The sequence below is a fragment of the Priapulus caudatus genome, unplaced genomic scaffold (genome assembly GCF_000485595.1).
Source record: "Priapulus caudatus unplaced genomic scaffold, Priapulus_caudatus-5.0.1 Scaffold1329, whole genome shotgun sequence".
NCBI lineage: Eukaryota > Metazoa > Priapulida > Priapulimorpha > Priapulimorphida > Priapulidae > Priapulus > Priapulus caudatus.
The window spans coordinates 30924-50295 of NW_014578390.1; the positions used below are offsets into that span (position 1 = coordinate 30924).

At 42.7% G+C, this 19372-nt stretch overlaps 3 protein-coding genes and 2 long non-coding RNA genes across 5 annotated transcripts; 1 reads left to right on the top strand and 4 right to left on the bottom strand.

Moving 5' to 3' along the window:
- Positions 1-307: 307 nt before the first annotated feature.
- Positions 308-2661, top strand: LOC106816258. Its single transcript, XM_014820838.1, has 4 exons — positions 308-446; positions 947-1120; positions 1566-1715; positions 2312-2661. The coding sequence occupies exons 1-4, from the start codon at positions 335-337 to the stop codon at positions 2659-2661; spliced, it is 786 nt and encodes a 261-aa protein (XP_014676324.1). The 5' UTR covers positions 308-334.
- A 2868-nt stretch (positions 2662-5529) lies between these two features.
- LOC106816261 (glucose dehydrogenase [FAD, quinone]-like) lies at positions 5530-11744 on the bottom strand. The gene is made up of 12 exons (XM_014820843.1): positions 11157-11744; positions 10095-10303; positions 9661-9850; positions 9308-9436; positions 9079-9200; positions 8785-8952; positions 8374-8524; positions 7948-8108; positions 7468-7648; positions 7152-7259; positions 6835-6952; positions 5530-6129 (listed from the first exon to the last, which is right to left on the bottom strand). The coding sequence occupies exons 1-12, from the start codon at positions 11275-11277 to the stop codon at positions 5997-5999; spliced, it is 1791 nt and encodes a 596-aa protein (XP_014676329.1). The 5' UTR covers positions 11278-11744; the 3' UTR covers positions 5530-5996.
- An 883-nt stretch (positions 11745-12627) lies between these two features.
- LOC106816262 lies at positions 12628-14056 on the bottom strand. Its single transcript, XR_001394863.1, has 4 exons — positions 13953-14056; positions 13642-13749; positions 13255-13373; positions 12628-12943 (listed from the first exon to the last, which is right to left on the bottom strand). It is a non-coding gene; the product is annotated as an uncharacterized LOC106816262 (long non-coding RNA).
- Positions 14057-14058: 2 nt separating this feature from the next.
- On the bottom strand, positions 14059-18023 carry LOC106816259 (glucose dehydrogenase [FAD, quinone]-like; the record flags this gene model as incomplete). Its single annotated transcript, XM_014820839.1, has 9 exons — positions 17767-18023; positions 17030-17238; positions 16615-16804; positions 16231-16359; positions 15984-16105; positions 15589-15756; positions 15268-15421; positions 14441-14601; positions 14059-14133 (listed from the first exon to the last, which is right to left on the bottom strand). Coding segments are annotated over exons 1-9 (1329 nt in total), but the record flags the coding sequence as incomplete, so codon positions are not given.
- Positions 18024-18272: 249 nt separating this feature from the next.
- On the bottom strand, positions 18273-19173 carry LOC106816263. Its single transcript, XR_001394864.1, has 3 exons — positions 19134-19173; positions 18601-18781; positions 18273-18376 (listed from the first exon to the last, which is right to left on the bottom strand). It is a non-coding gene; the product is annotated as an uncharacterized LOC106816263 (long non-coding RNA).
- Positions 19174-19372: the final 199 nt, after the last annotated feature.

The following is a 19372-nucleotide window of genomic DNA, read 5'->3' on the forward strand; positions in this document are numbered from 1 at the left end:
GATAGATAGATAGATAGATAGATAGATAGATAGATAGATAGATAGATAGATAGATCAGGATAGAGAGAGGGAGAGAGAAAGAGAGAGCAAGAGAGACTTAAATTAAAATAAATAATGTAACAATCAGCAGCATTAATGCAACCATTTAAACATTAGCTGTTATAAATAACTGCAACTCACTGTGATTAAAATTCAAATCGGGAAGCGCGTCTTTTCGTCAGGCTTACAATAAGTATTTATTACATTTTACATTACACGGACATTTTATAATATAGCGAGGGAAATTCTTCGTTCTTGCATAGATTGCGTTGACAGTTTCTCACTGGAGACGGTGATGAAGGTGTGTCACGGTAAGAAGCACTGCCTGGTGCTAGCTAGCACGTCCAGATTCAACGACCCCTGTCCGGCAAGAGTCGCAAAGTACCTCGTCGTTGTCTACACTTGTGGTAAGCCAACACAGAGATCTATGAGGTGGTGTCATTTTATACTTACGTCTGTGTACTTTGTCATCGTTATCATTCACTGATATACGGTGTGATTACTGTCACGTGTGATGTGACGCTTATCATTATCGTTATCTTTGTTATATACATCGTTATCGTATACATCCTTGTGTTTTGTGTAACTCGGTAACCTCTTCCGTAATGTCTATATTGATCATAATAATAGGAAGCAAGGATCTATATGAGCTACATTTAATGCCACCTGGTGGAGAAAATTTCAAAAAATGTGCCCAGATATCGCGTGTTATATTGCGCGCTATAGCGTGTTATATTGCGCGCTATCGCGTGTTATATTGCACGCGTAAAAATTCCGCACCGTACCCAAGCTTGCTGACTGCACCATAAATATTATTAAATTTTTCTTCTTTGTAACTAATGGTGCTTTAAAAGGCAAATGTCATAAATTTGATTAACATTAAATGAAATGATAATTTTACTTTCAGTTCCAGCGCGGATACTGAAGCGCCTGTACACGCAGGAGGACAGTAGCCGGGGTATTCTAGGTGGCCAGCCCAGCTACATACCCGACCCCTCGATGGTCAACAACAACAACAACAAAAACAAAAATGCAGGCGTCCAGATTAACCGGACGGCGGGCAGAAGGCCGGACAACAGTGGTGAGCATACGACACGCCAGTAACACACCTCTAACGTGCAATACATGTGTATAGTGCGATAGATATATGAACATTGCAATAGATATATCAAAATGAGCTAACCCATATATCTATGCAATAGTTGTTAGTACCGTGTGATAGCGAAAACAACAATGATATAGATAAGAGAACGATGGATCAATATATACAATGATCGATAAGTTATTCGATGGGTTGAGACTGTAAATCTGTGCGTTACCAGAAGTAAAGTGCATAATTCAATAGCATCTACCAGCAGCAGTAAAAAAAAATATCAATAAAATTATTATTTTTTTAAATCCAATAAAAAATAAATAAAAATATATCACACAACCCATTGCATCGATGTTACATTGCTCCACTGTTTCCACGTCTCTCGGCACATCTACGTCACGTGTTTGTGTGTCCGCGCGGCGGCGTGTTGCAGGTGGGGTGTACCTGGGCGAGTACGATTATGGCTTCGCTGTCAACACGGAAGCGAAGCAGAACGGTGATGAGCACACATTCCAGCAGGGCAGCAGCCATCTGGGAGCAACCATCCTAGCGGACGTCGTTCTCTCAATTCAGTACCTGAAAGGTAACTAAAGCGCGGCGTGTGTGAGACCCTCCCACCGGTAGCATTGAGACTATCGGCTGTATCTTGTTAGCACGACCTCTGGTGGCATTGAGACCATTCATACACGACCTGTCATTAATAACGGTGACATGCAACCTGTTACTGAAATTGATTACATGCAGCCTGTGACTGACAATAGTAACATAACATCTATCAATTATAATGGTGACATATGATGTCTGTCAATAATAGTAGTGATGACATGCGATCAGTCAACGACAATGGTCACATGCAATCGGTAAACGACGATGGTCACATATAATTGGTTAACAACAATATTAACATGCATTCGGTCAACAACCATATTAACATGCAATTGGTCAACGACAATATTAACATGAAATGAGTCGACGACAATGGTCACATGCAATCGGTCAACGACGATGGTCACATATAATCGGTTAACAACAATATTAACATGCAATCGGTCAACAATAATAATCACATGTGATCGGTCAACAACAATAGTCACGTATAACCGGACAGCGACAACAATGACATGCGATCCGTCAGCGACATGTAACCTGCTGCCACCTTCCCCATGTTTCCCGTTGCAGAGCACAGGGAGACGATCGGCATCTACTTTGGCTTCAGCCTGTGCGTCGGTGTCGGCGCCCTCGCGCTCGTCTGCGCCGCGAAGCTTGTGCGGCGGCGCCACCGTGCGAAGGCGGCCGCCGTCACGACGCCCGAGAACAAGTCGCTGATGAAGCCGCCGCCGACGTCGGTCGCGAACGGCGTCGTGACCTCCGACCTCGACCTGCTGTCGGACGCGCTCGAGCCGGTGCAGTTTACGGGCAGCACGTTCCGCGGCTCGGCAAGCCCGCCGGGCCGGCCGCGCAGCTACCACTCGAACACGAACTCGCACTACGCGTCGCACTACTCACGCTACAACCACATGCAGATATAGCGGCGTGGTGCGCATGGCGTCCCCTGGCGGATGCTGTCGATAAGTTGCTGCGATGCGGCCGTGTGTACGTTGCGCCACCTGACGGGGGCGGTCAGTAAGCAGACACGGTGCTGGAATGGTACTTTGCCCCAATGAACAGACACTACTGGGTCCTGGTGAAGCTGTGCGGTTGAGTGGTAAGGGAATGCTCCTGCACCCTGGTTGGTAAAGACTAAGGTAGTCTTGTGGACAAGCCCTGGTTGTCACAGTGAGGAAGCGTGCATGTTTACTACCCCCACTACTCTGTAGAGCTGCGTGGCACCCACAGTATGGCCACACACTAGCCACGCCAACAACAACCTTGCGCAAATGTAGCGTTCTGTGCTGCACGCACCATGGGGGGCAACATATATATTAGTGTGAACACCACCTTATCTGCAGTTCCTGACAAAATGCTGCTGGTATGGTGAAGACTGCAGCAGTAATGACGTAGAAACATCGGGAAAACGAGGTGGCACGTGTCCAAGGTATGTGCACAGGTTTGGCATGACGGATGTGGACATCTTGAGAGGCACCCTCAATTCACAGAGAAGTGGCCATGTGTGCCGGCACGCATGGGCGGTGGACAGCACACGTGGGTGGTGACGGTGTGTGCGGATGAGGATTGCTAGAACGCGTGGGCAGTGACGGCACTGAATCGATAAACCTCGTTGTCGTTCCTTGTCTATCGCCGTGACGAACACTTATCCTGGAGTATTTACTAGTCTACCGATTCACAGCCAGTTTATTACAAGCAGAACTGATGGAATGCTGGCGGCAGCAGACATTATAAGATATTGTCGCCATTGTTCTCGGAAAGTCAAACCTCCGAGGAAGGTTGTGGTATCACCAATGTATTGGTGGGCGGTGTATTAAAAGAGCGAGAAAGCCAGAACGAGAAAAGATGTGTGAGAAGCCACCCACTACTCCTCCAAGTGGTACAAGTGGCGCCATCTTCCGAGGACGACAGCAGTGTATATAGTGTGTGAACAAAAGTGGCGTCTAATAAAGGCGCCGCGTATGGCGAAGGAGAGCTGTATAGCATGTAAAAGTTCGCATACACCGAATACTAACACGATATGTTTCCCGAGCAGCATGAAATGCTGCTGGGTGTGACATGTGTCAGCATTTATTCGTCTGTAATTATTAGCCATAAGCTTACGATGTAGCCGTGGGGGGCTGGCTTGCCAGAATCGTGACTAGCCTGTCACACACTGGCCCTTCCAGCTTCCACCTGTCTGTAGCATCGGGAACACAGTAATGGCATCAGCAGTTGCGCTGCGTCCTATAGTTACACTTACGAGTCGTTATAGACGGGCTTAAGATTTAGATGCATAGTTGTGCCGGTGTCAGTGTAACGTGGGTGTGAGATGCCAGTTTGTTGCTGTCTGTTAGGGCGTTTTATTTGGCAGACCGATGACGACCACTGTGCTGTGGTGACAACAGACTCATAGTTTTAACAAATCATGTCGAATTGATATGGAATCTATTTTATAGCGAAATGCAAGGCAGGCACCCATGTTGTAATCGTTCCAAAAACGCACGAAGTTTTTTTTTATTTAACGTTCATTGTGGATTATTTTTCTCCTTTATTTATTTACGTTGTGTATATAAGTGAGGAATGTCTCACGCCACAAGTGTTGGCCGATAAAAAAATAGCGAGACTGTTTATAAAGAAAGTAATTATAATTATTGTTAATATCGCATTTTTTTAATTATTATTATTTTTTGGTAATAGTTTATACTTGTCGAAACCTATCATTTAAATGTTGCTAGTGTACAGAGCATGTGTAGTTGCCATGCGCACGATGCTATATATTCGCACAAACGTGATGATACGAAGGACTGGTATCTAATGATAGATACGTAAGATACGTACTGCTTGTTGCAGTTGCTGCTGCACACTGCGATTGCGTTTTGTACGTATGCCGCGTTCTTAGATTACTTGATTATGGGTACGTCAGCGCAGCCGACGTAAAAGCGTGTATAGCCCCGTTACGCATGTACCACGATGCTGGGTCCCTTGTGGCGGGTCACTCTGTCCTGGGTACGACTAAAAAGCTCGAGTTAAGTCTATAATTGCATTTACGCGGAGCGTAACAAAAGCAATATTTTCCAAGCCGAAGCTTCGCTAGCCTCATCAGTGTGGACGTCGCTCGCACGTGCGTTCGTTGTTAAACGCCGTTTCCCAGGCGGGCAGCCAGGCAACTGATAGAGAGAAGCCGCGCTTTTAGATTATTCGTGGCACGTATAGCGTAGCCGGCAGCTGCGCTGGTGATGCGCTAATCTAATTATCTTCCTGACGAAAGTTACTTGGGGAAAAATATTTTTGTAATTCCCTTTTTTCCAATGTGTTTACATTCGCCGAATTGCAAACAGGCTTGAGTTATGTTAATTCATCGGATGGAAGCCCGCGAGCGTGTTGTAGGGTGAGAGTATAGCAAGCAGGCATCCCAGTAGCGCTATCGTTGTCTGTGCGCAGTGAAGTTGTGTGTCGTTTTGACAATCATGTTTGTATACCGCACTCCGCTTTACAACGATGTGTGTAAACCTTGTATATGCCGAGTAACCCCGTGTTGTATGTGTTACCAGTTATATGTGGATTTGCCTCATTGTGCTTTACGACGAAAGGCATGAAGGATTGCATTTCGTCTTAAAGCAATCCTTCCTGCGTCTCGTCTTGATCGTCGTGCTGCCGTGTTTAAGGAATATTCACCTGGCGTTCTGTTACGTCTTCCCCTCGTTAATCGTTATCACTTGTGAATTTGTGAGTGACTTCCCATGCGATTTTGTTTTTGGGCGGGGGGGAATCTCAGTTTCGTTTGTTGTTCTGTAATCATGACATTGTAATAATGAAAGACGTGAGGCATCATTGCCAGTTTATTTGAAGAGAGCAAACGTTGGAGTAATCATGGAGTCGCATATTGCGTTTGACTACAGTAAATTTTCGATTATCCAGCACGCTATACAACGGCACTCTCTATCTAGCGGCACTAGAAGAGGCACAGTAAACGGTGTTGTGAATATAAATAGTGTTTAGAGTTAGTTTAGAATACTGTTTCTAAATAAATGAAGTAAATGTAATTGACAGTACACTGTCTTTTTTTATATTTTAGTAAATTGACTCCTTACATCGCATTAGAACCCAATTGGCTTATATAACAACATTCTCCGGATTAGCAAATGCATTCATTTTTAGATCTTGATTATTTCACTGTGTATTAATGGCCTCTTTACTGGAGCGTCCACCCCCTATTTCCCGAATGTTAACCACCCCGCATTCTCAGTCTTTCAAAACTTTCGGTCGTTTTTTCGCATCAGTTCTGTGCGCCACGTATCATGTCGGCGGCCTTCTCAGCGATCATGATGACGGGCGCATGCGTGTTTCCTGCCACGATTTCCGGCATGATGGAGGCATCCACGACCCTCAGTCCTTCTACTCCACGCACCCTGAAACACACGGGGGTGGCACGTCATGCACTGACACGAATCACAGAGTCACTATCAGGAGCTGATCCAGGAACTCTGAATAGGAGACGTCAAATAAATGCGATGTGGAGGGAGGTTGGGGATTTTTTTTAAATAGAGAATTACGGTTGCAATTCAATGGACGTTCTCGAAACATTTTTTATTATGAAGTACAATACGCTATTTTATACGAGGCAGATTTTTGTAATGGACTAACCGGGCCTGCAGTTACAATAGGATGCGGCTCTATACTCACACAGGACTTATAACGTAGCTTAGCTTATAGCGTCAGATCCCTGGGAGCGTGCCTACTATATGCTAAACAGCGTTATGGTTTGTTGAAATTACATGTTAAAAATAGCGGAGATTTTAATATAGCGTAATGAGAAAAATGTCTATCCAATTCCCGATGTCCCACTTTACTATGCCAAAGTGCCCTAGCCTCCCGGTATGACAATTTTTCACAAAGTCGAGTTAAATTATGTGTACATCTTTTTGCATTTGTTCAACGCTCGTTAATAGTAGTGTAAGACGCGAAAGAATATATATATATATATGTGTGTGTGCGTGCGTGCGTGCGTGCGTGAGTGCGTGAGTGCGTGCGTGCGTGCGTGCGTGCGTGAGTGCGTGCGTGCGTGTGTATACCGATTGATTGTGCTTGCTATCTTTAAATGTTTCCCCACTAACCTCAGCTGGGGATCAACGACGGCAGACGGATCTTTGCTGGCGCCCATCTTACAGGTTCCCGTTGAATGGTAAACGATGGCACACATGGTGCGTACAACACACTCTAGATATTTGTCTCCTACGAATTTGCAATAATAAACGTAGATTAATATTAAAGCCCCGTTCTAATCCGCAACAGGACATATAGGCAGTAATATGCATGCATATCGTAACGGGTAGCATCTACACTTGGAATTACATAAATTTTATGGAGGGGAACATACTGAGGAGTACGACGTACTGAAGTTTACGTATAACGCTGTAATTTAATATGCTACCTTTTCCATGCTGGGTACATCCGGGCACTTTCCAGAACTCGGGGTTTATGCTAGCTCCCACTGATTTAAAAGGTTTAGATTCGCCAACTCTAATAGCTAACTTGATACCTATATATAAGGAATAATTTATAAGTTATCGCTTTATCATAACAATATATGACACGTTTCATTCTCTGTTTAATTTATTTAAAAAAATCTATATTTCTACGTGTTTTGTTGTAACTGCGTACCTTTAAGAGATATGATAAAACATCGTGCGACATAGGCAACGTTCTTAATTAGTTTAGCAGTGATAAATATTGTGTCTCTTGGTTACCTGCTACCATGGTTTTAACGTCCTGTTCGTCCTCGAAGTAGCGTGGATCTATGAGTGGATAATCCAGAGGGTCTCTCGTTCGCAAGCGGATCTCTCCGACACTTTTAGGGTTCGACAATATTGGTAACAAACCGAAGAGATGGCGATTTTCTTGAGCAGCAAAGTTGCTGTCTTTTATAAACTGGCTCAAAGTAAACAGTTTTAAGATCAGTTTTGGAAGAAATCGAATCGCTAATATTCTCTCACCCTGTCATTAGAGGGGAATGTATTTAACAAAAACTATCGCCTTTTACAAATGGTGGGAGCTTAACCACAAATGCTGTGATGAACTAGGAAATGAAGAACGATAACATTATACATGTTCTTCTGGCAACGAAAGGACAAAGGTTCGAAAGTTTCCCCCAGCCGAACTATTGTTTCCCCCAGCCGAACTATTGTTTCCCCCAGACGAACACTCCTTTCGCAATAAACGGCACGTACTTTTCGTTCCAGACCAAGCAGGCTGTAAGCGGTGTCTTCACTGTCTGACCCGCCTCCGAATGATGTTAAAAGCAGTTGCGTATCTGGCAAGGTGCGCTCGTTTTTCCCGCCCCGTGCGTTGACGTATGCCATACCCTCAACGCCGTTGGAAGCGTGTGGACCTGCGCGTAAACACATTAACGCCGGTACTGCATCGGCCCGGAATATCGGCTAAGGCTCAGTCATCTTAATCCTAATACTTACAGCTGACGGATGGATGACGGTGTGGGTGGTTCGCCTGGTGAGGTTAGAGATCCGACTTGCCCATCATAAGCATAAGTCTAATGTTTAAACTTTTAACTTCCACACAAGGACTCTCGTTGAATGTTCGTTGCACTGCAATAATTTCTCGTTATTTCTAATGTCACAACGCCGACGTCGCCTAACCTTTGCCAAAAAGAATCCACGCCAGTCTGCTCTGAAGGCTTAGCATGTCCTCTTTTATGACGGATACGTTCTTCTCCATGAAAAATTCGAAGAGAACGCCAACGTGGTCTTGTAGGTGTTTGCCTACCGGTAGATCCGCAACGGCTGGTATCTGAGAATGTCATAGATAGTAATATCTATTCATTTCACATATTCCATAAACGTTAGAAGCTATACTACGTACGTGCAATCCACCACACGGATGTCAATTAAGCCCGAGGGGTGCGGGCTAATGTTAGGGCCTTCACTCAATGCAGTGTCGTTAATTAGCCCATGTCCTTGTCTAATTATTAAAACTCGGGGTTACATTAGAGCTAGAGTCGCGATAGCGGGTGAAGTCCGCAACGGTGCTACTTTTACGCCTTCACTTACATTGAACTGGTCAAGTTGCTCTTTTGGACCAACGCCAGACAAGAGGAGGATGTGAGGAGAGCCGATAGTTCCAGCAGAGAGGATCACTTCCCGAGACGCTCTCGCTTGTTTCTTCTCGGCACCATGTATAAACTGCAAGCCTACCGCCCTCTTGCCCTCGAACATCACCTGGAAAATGCTTAAATCATTGAGTGTAAATCACTAATGATACAAGCGTAATCTCCGAATTTAAAGAGCACAATTATATAAGCAAAGCAACATGTTACGTTCGTCCTGTCTAGTTTATATTCACACCTTTGTTACGTGGGCGTGCGTAATGACGTGTAAATTAGATCTGTGCAAAGCTGGCTTCAGAAACGCCTTGGCGGCGTCGACGCGAACGCCATCTTTGATGTTTGCCTGCGCCCTCATGAAACCTAAAAAGAGGCAAAAATTTCATTATCCCGAAGACTCGAAAGATTTTCCGCACTCGCATGTCAAACAGAAGCCTTGAGTAGCCACGGCGCTTCCATGTGGGGCTTACCGTGCGGATTTTCCCCGTTGAGGTCGCCCACCTTGTAGCCTAATTCTCGTCCAGCCTGTAGAAACAGTTCTGAAAGTACGCCTGATGCGGATTCTGTGATAGTAAGAGGTCCTCCGACGCTGTGGTACTCTATGTAAGAAATCAGGCAAACTCAAACGCCCCGTAATTCCACAAGAGGCCAAATAAAGTGTTCGTTCGACTACTACGTATAATTAGTAATGGGGATTACGTGAGAAGTATTGCGTAGTATTACGTGAAGCATGCATGCTAAGCGTTATAATGACGAGATTTAGCTTTTACTGCTGCCTTAATTTGGCGTTCGTGAGCTAGACTAGCTAATACACGTAACCTACTGGAATTCATCAGTTCAGGAATCTGCATATCCTCGGACTTCATAAAGTATGGAAGTACGTCGTTGTAACTCCATCCCGTTGCTCCCATCTTCGCCCATGTATTGTAACTTTCAGGGGGGCCACGGGTGTGCACCATAAAATTTATACAGCTGCTGCCTCCAAGAACCTTTCCTCTTGGCACCAAGCTTTTCTGTAAGTATGTTTTTTTAGTAAGCATCTATTGGTGGTAAAGCGTAAAAGATACGACCGCATGCACAAGTAATGGTACACAAATTGCATACTATCTTTGAATTTTGTTAAATCCGCCCATTGAGTATTAACTGCTAGCGAGTAAGCAACCACCCTAAATATATTAAACGATAATAATAATAATAATAATAATAATTATTTTTATTATTATTTAATGTTATTATTAATATTATTATATATTTTACCTTGTTCTCACAGGCATTGCATGAAAATTTCTGTGGCACTGTCTTATAATCCCAGTCCACCTTCGAGTGTCTCAGATATATGTTTAGTGCCGGCATATCTATTTGCGTGTTACCATCGGGTTCCCCTCCCGCCTCCACCAGCAGCACTTTCACATCAGGGTCCTCAGATAGACGGTTAGCTAGCACACATCCTGCCGTCCCTCCCCCTCCTACAGAGATATAACGCAAAGGAAAAAGAATTAATTGCCTCAAGGACAGTCATCACGTTTACGTGACAGTCCTTTCGTTATCCGAGAACTTAGTTTGACTGCCGATGTCGTCGTTAAAGCCTATGCAAATTAACTCATCTATATGGATTTAACATGGGGTTAGAGTATTTAATAAAGAAATCATCAATGTGTTCAGTTGAAAACAATCACAACTGCATATTACTGGGTTTAATGCACTTTTTTATTGGGTTCGCGTAGGCTTTAACGGCTATTTCAGATGACAGTTAATGGGAGCGTTCCAGTATATAAGGACAGCAGAAAGTAAACATGACAAGGCTCGCACCGTTGCAAAACTGCTAGGCCACCAACCCTAAGTTGACCAAACCTTTATTCACTTTGATTGAATCAGAGCCCACAGACAAAGTTGGTAAATTTCTCTCTCGTTTTGTTCCCACACGAGAACGAGTAGGCACCCGTCTATCCCGTAGTCGGCGCAACGTGCCATGCGGTGTTATTTCCAATGTGAACGTCCCTGCTTTAAAATCGCGGTTTGAACCAGTTTTGCAGCGCTTGACCTTCAGCGGTATTTGATGATAGTATAGAATATACAGGATAGAAATATATAGAGACACAGGTCTAATTAGTATTATTTCTATGGCTGCGATCCAGGGCTTAGGAATTAACCGCGCCGGCCTACATAGACGTGCAGTATACTGGCTGAATGAGTCACAGATAACTTGCGAAGGTGTCAACATCATATATATGTATATATATATATATATATATATATATATATATATCGCCCCAAGTGCACGACCGCTTTCGAACTAGTTGCCATATATCCCGAGCTTACCAATAATGTAATCGTAGACATCGTCCGGATCCTCTACGCTGTATTTTTGCCTTTGCCCAATTCTTATGTACAGCACTGCTGCAATCAGCACGACCAGAGGTAGAACCACTTTGTTCGTCATTGCAATAAGCTTCTCACCAACCCAAGTCCTTTCCTAAGATTCAGCAGTCCTTCAGGATCATAGGATACACTAAGTGTGCGCCGTATCAGAAGGAATTCTATACCAGCTATATATAAACCGGTCCGGTCCAGGTCAGCTCCATGTTTATTCCAGGTGCCGTTTCCGCTACGTGATCGTCCGAGAGATTCCGTGCTGCCGATTGATAACACTGCAATGCTGACTGATAATAATTATATCATCGTTAATTAAGCACAACGACTATTTGCTTAGTGATCGCAATTACATGACTATATATCGGGGATCAAACGTACGCAGGCGGCGTGTGAGTAGTAAGTATATAACCTAGATTATTTACCCTCGCCGCCGATGCACTTGAGTGCGTACGAGCGCCGCTATCAAGGCCAGCGCCATTAGAAATAGTATAGAGCCTATGCGGTTGCTTGTGTGCGCGGACCAGCAGAAACACACGCGCACGTTATAGTGATTTGTTTAAAAACTGGAATACAGGTATGTGAGTCAACCCTGCACAGACCGCCTAAGGGACATATATTATGCGTTCGTGTAGTCAGAAAATAATATTTATTAATAAACGATGGACTAAAAAATGAAATAATTAAGATATGGAACAGACGAGAATTTAAAGCTAGTAAATACGTGAATCCCCAGCAAAGCGTGAACATCTAATGATAAATTACCCCGACCATTTACGTACATACAGAGTTAAGAGATTCGGCGTAAAATAAATCTTTAAATAAAACGACTCATGATTTTGTATTCAAACCAGCAGGAAAATCACTATATGAACACCTCTGAATGTAGTTATTGTAGCAACAAAGCTTTAATAAATAATGTCAGGTGGTCTAGCTCCTCCCTAGCGGATCCCTTGCTAGCAATTATAACGCATTTCAGTACTTCAAACGGATGTTTCCCCACCTTCTAATAAGCACTACATTTGAGGAAAACTAAGTGAAACAGATGGTTAAGAATGCTAATAAATGCGCGCTTTACCTGTTTTCATTTCTTTGCTGGTATTGATTTCGTCACGGGGGGCATGACACTGGTCCCCCAATGGATCTGTTAGTATTATGATGTTATAAACGCCTGTCGCATTAGAATTCCTAACAGGTTCGTACGTAGGCGTTCCTGCCCTTTCTACGCTGCCCATCTTATCTATATCTTGCGTTGGTATGTACGCAAACTTGTCGAAATATTGCACACATTCAATCTGATATGTTCCAAGCACACGGTTAATAATAAGTACTTCAGATGACATCTTATTTTCTATCCTGGAGGAATCCAAAAGAATTGGTAGGTGATGAAAAGAAATACAATTACAATTATAGAACCACATATATGTATATATATATATATATATATATATATTTATTTATTTATTTATTTATATGCGCACATCTAATAATATAACTAACAGGGTAGCATCACATGTAGGCCTATCAGTCTGCGCATAACTTTACATAACCGTTATCATATCGCAGTATTCTTTCTCAAATATCTTAGTCAGTTTTTTTAACATCACTTCTTTACAGCGCGTATCATGTCGGCGGCCTTCTCAGCGATCATGATGACAGGCGCATGCGGGTTTCCCGCCGTGATTTCCGGCATGATGGAGGCATCCACGACCCTCAGTCCTTCTACTCCACGCACCCTGAAACACACGAACCGGTGCAAGTGAAACCGTTTACCAGCCCGTGTTATACCAAAGTGAATAGAACCCCATTTGTTTTCGCTCACCGCTGCTCATATACATAGCTCAAACAAACAATATTTTGGCTCAAAATACTGGACACGTCGCAGAAAATATAGCAGTTGGTTTGATGAATAAGAAGACATCTCGTCGTAATACATTTCGTCGAGTATGACTCGAATCCGCGCTTGATAAAATTGTAAGTCTTGGTCGCATGTCACTAGTAACAGCGACACAGACTTCTCTGGATTTATGTAAGGATGTCCACTAACCTCAGCTGCGGATCAACGACGGGCAGACGGATCGGTGCTGGCGCCCATCTTACAGGTTCCCGTCGGATGGTAAATTGTTGTGGATATACTCCGTGCAACGCACTCCAGATATTTGTCACCTGTGTAATATAATTACGATAGATGATGTATTTTACTGACCATACTGCTTTCTGAAATGTTACTACAATCTAATTTAATTTACGACATTACTTACACACTGATCGGAAGCCTCGTCATTCATTTACAGGCGATGTTAGGCACGTGATTCATGATGTAGTAAAATCCACAATTGCCGTTTATTGGTAAGTGTGTGAATGTGGAGATCTATCATAGACAAATCAACGGCGATACTATATCGTATTGTTCTGCGCCGTGATGGGTTATTACCTTTGCCGTGCTGAGTGCACCCTGGCACGTTCCAGTTATTTGGATTCATCTTTGCTCCGATAGACTTGAATGCATTTGTCGCTGATATCCTCATCGCGAGCTTGATCCCTGTTAAATTACATTATTTATTGCTACGTTCACGTACGCGTGTGCATGCGTTTGTGCGTGTCTTGGAGTGGGCGTATATGTGTGTGTGTGGTGCGTGCGTGCGTGCATGTGTGTGTTGTGCCAAATGCACAATTACACGAATATATATAATATCAGATTATCTAAATATATCATTCCCAAATATTAATCAGTCCCAATATTACCTGCCACCATCGTTTTAACGTCTTCTTTATTCTCGTAGTAGCGTGGATCTATGAGCGGATAGTCTAGCGGGTCGCTGGTTCTCAGGCGAATCTCTCCAACACTTTTAGGTTGCACAAAAATTGATAGCAACGAGAAAAGATGGCGGTCCTCTTGGGCGCGCATAGTTAGCGTCCTTGATAACTAGAATTAAAAGTTAAGTATGTTTTCTCTCTCTGTCTCTCCAATTATATATATATATATATATATTATATATATATACGTTATTGCATAGCTATGAACCTATATGACGTGGCTGTCTCATAACTGATTACTGTCAGATCAAATTAGACGATATTCTACGGATTTCTCGCGGTTTATACCCACGAATAGAAAATTACCGTAAGCAAGACATATTGAAATGTTACAAGGATACTAAAACTAAGACCATTACCTATAGAGATGACTTTTTAGCATCTGATTGATTTAAAAGACTACTTCATTGATTAACCTTTTTATCATATCCCAGCACGTTATATGTAACATTTGCATTCATCGATCCACTTCCAGCGCTGGATAAGGCCAGCTGCATATCTGGAGGCATGCCTTTATTCTCCAGGCCGGCCGTATTGAAGAAGCCAACCGCCTCTACGCTATTGGTGGATAGAGGGCCTGCAACAATGTTTACCGCATGATATTTCTACGTAGCTGCGGTCTGGACGAGACCATATAGATACCTAGCGTGAGTAGTGAGAGAAAATACGTATGTTATTAAAACTACATACCGTCACACGCACACACGGAGAGTGAGATAGATAAAGAGAGATAAAGAGAGAGAGAGAGAGAGAGAGAGAGAGAGAGAGAGAGAATAGGAGAAGGACATCGAGAGAGAGAGAGAGAGAGAGAGAGAGACATCGAGAGAAAGGGAGAGAGACATAGAGAGAGAAAGAGAGACCTAGAGAGAGATAGTGAGTGACATAGAGAGAGAGAGAGAGAGAGAGAGAGAGAGAGAGAGAGTGAGTGTGAGAGAGAGAGAGAAGGGCACATTTACCTTTATATACATGGGCGCATGCAGACGATTGTCGTTTTACTTTGTTGTAATGTTGTTATTAATGACGATTGTGAGCAATGATCCTCTGCCTACCACCGCAGCGGTACTCGGAAACAAATACCGCACATGCCATGGACACTTAAATCTTGTACCAAACCACTACACATAATAATTCATACACCGTTGTAATCTCTATTATGTTATAGAGTTGAATAGCTGTTTCTGTAAACAGATGGCTATGTGTTCATGCATGACTGTTTATGACAGATGAACGTGATGTATTCTACCTTTTCCCAACAAATCCCATTTAGCGCTGGCCTTGAAATTCAGCACGTCTGACTTTGTAACTGAAATGTTTTTATCGACGAAGAATTCTGGATAGTGTGTGAAAAGATGGTCTTGCAAATGTTTTCCAACTGGTAGGTCAGCGACTTGTGGTATCTGCAAACAATGCAACTAAAATGAAATACAAATAAAAGATAACATCGTTTGTATATTCTTGATATTTTTGTCGTTTGATATGCTAGAACCGAACTGGTTTATATTGAACATTATAAAAAAATTAATTTATCGGCATTACACAAATATGTTATGCTTGTATAACTTACATTTAACTGGTTGAGTTGCTCTTTTGGACCAACGCCAGACAAGAGGAGGATGTGGGGAGAGCCGATAGTTCCAGCAGAGAGAATTACTTCCCGAGACGCTCTCGCTTGTTTCTTCTCGGCACCATGTATAAACTGCAAGCCTACCGCCCTCTTTCCCTCGAACATCACCTAGTAATTATTACAATATTAAAAATCATCTTGAAAATGATACATTATAAATTCTTCGATTAGGTTTAATGAACAGAGCAACTACGCAAAACCGCAGCTGGCGTATCTGGCTATACGAAGTAATAATGAAGTTTGCAACGCATGAAAACATGTAAATGCAGTTTAAATTTTTAGAGGTTTATTTGAGGTAGGTAACCGAATGTATTTCGTGTCATGTTGAACATTACCTTGGTCACGTGGGCACGGGTCATGACGTGTAGATTTGGTCTGTTTATGGCAGGTTTAAGGAAAACCTTGGCAGTATGTGCGCGGGCGCCATCTCTGATGTTTGCCTGTGACTTCATCACTCCTATAAAAGTGACAACTTGTAAATAGGATGATAGATGTAACTATTATACATTCAACTTTTAATTAAAGGATATATTGCATCCGAAATAAATAGAAAAAAATATATGAAAACCTAATGTATATTACCATAAGGATTTTCTCCATTCACATCACCAACTCTATATCCTAATTCCCGCGCCGCATCTAGAAACAAATCCCCAAGTTCCGTGTAGGTGGATTGTGTGATAGTAAGAGGTCCACCAACACCATGGTACTCTGCAAAAGGTTTAGTATATATTTACTGGCGATTGAAAAGGCTTTAATGTCTGTAAGACATTTATTTGATACATTTTACGTGTCTATAGGTGGCTATAGGCTATTTAATCTACTAAGGAATTCTCCTAAAATTTAAGTCAATACCCCCTTATTATAGTGCTAGCACCTATAGTCTCCAGCATTCATTCGGTTATTTACTAGAAGCCCATGTTCATTATTACAATTAAGGTTATACAGGTGAGTATATAAACGTACCCGAGTCCTTTAGTTCAGGTATCTGTATGTCCTCGGACTTTTTAAAGTACGGAAGTACGTTTTCATAACTCCATCCCACTGCTCCCATCTTTTCCCACTTGTTGTAAACTTCGGGAGAGCCGCGGATATAAACCATAGCGTTTATACAGCTGGTGCCTCCAAGTATCTTTCCTCTTGGCCACATACTTTGCTGATTGTGTTAAAACGTTTAATTTATAACGTGTATATGTAACATAATGGCGATTAATTGCGATCGTATTAAATAACTAAGATGTCAGGTTTCATCACGGCATTATATTAGCCAGTAACGATTGGTTTTATTATTAATCTTATATTATATATTATGACAATAGTTATAATGGTTATAATCGACATGATTGTATGGTACGTTTGTGCTAATAAACATCGAAGCTACCTTGTTCTCGCAGGCCTGGCATGAGAATTTTTGCGGCACTGTCCTAAAACGCCAGTCCAACTCCGTGTTTAACAGAAGCGCAAACGAAGCTGGTTGGTCTATGCCCTTGTTACCCTCAGGCACCCCACCGGCCTCCACTAGCAGTACTTTCACATCAGGGTCCTCAGATAGACGGTTAGCGAGCACACATCCTGCCGTCCCTCCACCTCCTATAATCGAAACCAAACTAGACCAAGAGGAAGGCTGCTGATGCGGGGTGCGTTGCGGCGTACCATTAGCCAATAACAGAAGGGTCAAGGTAAACTATGTGCCGTAGCTGAATGATACGACAAAACGTGTTAATTAAGGCAGGTTTAATGTATGCTTAGGCCGGCATATCATTCGTTGTCGATCGAACAATCTACTATACTTCATGCTTCCACGCTTTTCTGCGTTAAACGTCTAAATGACCATTCATTGGGCCACCGATGTTTCCATATGTTTGCCGACGGAACATTTAATTTAACTGCTCATAGCGGCCGATATCTATGCCCTTAAGTTATAACCATTCCTTTTCTTAACTGATTGCTTCGTTTTAGTGGAAGATTGCGTATTCGTGATTGCTCTAAATTTCCTATTGACCATGAATATCAGGCCTGGTAAGTACTCTACAGAGGCGTCAATGATTTCAGCCTTGACCCCAAAGAACACGATATTCTGCGGATGTAAGATAAGACAACGCTATATGTGGAACTTACCAATAATATAATCGTAGACATCATCGGGATCCTCTACGCTGTATGTTAGGTTCTGACCGCTTCTCATGTACAACACTGCTGCAACCAGCACAACGAGGGGAAGCAGCACCTTGTCAAACATGCTGATTTACGTCTAATTGTACAACCCGCCGACAAGCTCTTCCTTACTATAAGCTCTAACAATAAGGGAACGCTTCTCATGTACATTTGGTTAATGAATGCATGCCTACATGCACACGCTGAAACTGTACGGCCTGGAGCAAAAGTGAGACGAGAAGGCCACCTGGTAAACCGGTAAAATCTACTGTTCGTATTTACGCGACCTACATTCGAAGGGATATGTCTATTTTTTTTATCTTATTAACTATACTGTTTTATGTGAGCTTTGCTTAGCTAATAATAGCCTGAGCAGCGAGTGTAATGTGTTGAATTGTAGTATACGCCAGCTGAAAGCTTAATTTAATACTATATCGTATTGTTCTGCGCCGTGATGGGTTATTACCTTTGCCGTGCTGAGTGCACCCTGGCACGTTCCAGTTATTTGGATTCATCTTTGCTCCGATAGACTTGAATGCATTTGTCGCTGATATCCTCATCACGAGCTTGATCCCTGTTAAATTACATTATTTATTGCTACGTTCACGTACGCGTGTGCATGCGTTTGTGCGTGTCTTTGGATGTGGGCGTATATGTGTGTGGGTGTGCGTGCGTGCGTGCGTGCGTGCGTGCGTGCGTGCATGTGTGTGTTGTGCCAAATGCACAATTACACGAATATATATAATATCAGATTATCTAAATATATCATTCCCAAATATTAATCACTCCCAATATTACCTGCCACCATGGTTTTAACGTCTTCTTCATTCTCGTAGTAGCGTGGATCTATGAGCGGATAGTCTAGCGGGTCGCTGGTTCTCAGGCGAATCTCTCCAACACTTTTAGGTTGCAACAAAATTGATACCAACGAGAAAAGATGGCGGTCCTCTTGGGCGGCATAGTTAGCGTCCTTGATAAACTAGAATTAAAAGAAAGTTAAGTATTCTCTCTCTCTCTCTCTCCTCTCTCTCTCTTCTCTCTATATTATATATATATATATATTAATATATATATATATATATATAAGTTATTGCGATAGCTATGAACCTATATTGACGTGGCCTGTCTCATAACTGATTACTGTCAGATCAACCATTAGACGATAATTCTTATGGATTTTTCTCGCGGTTTATACCACGAATAGAAAATTACCGCTCAAGCCAAGACATATTGAAATGATTACATACGGATACTAAAACCAAGACCTATTACCTTAATAGAGATGAGCTTTTTAGCATCTGATTGATTTAAAGACTTACTCATGATTAAACCTTTTTATCATATCACCCAGACGTATATGTAACATTTGCATTTCGCAATCGGCTACATAAAGCGCCATATCTCTCATCCCACTCCAGCGCTGGATACACTTAACGTCAGTGTCATCTGGGCCGGAACGGCCCGGCCAGTCTCTATATATCGGGAGGCATGCCTCTTTATTCTCCAGGCCGGCCCGTAATTGAAGAAGCCAACCGCCTCTAAATACGTATTGTTGGATTTAGAGGCCCTG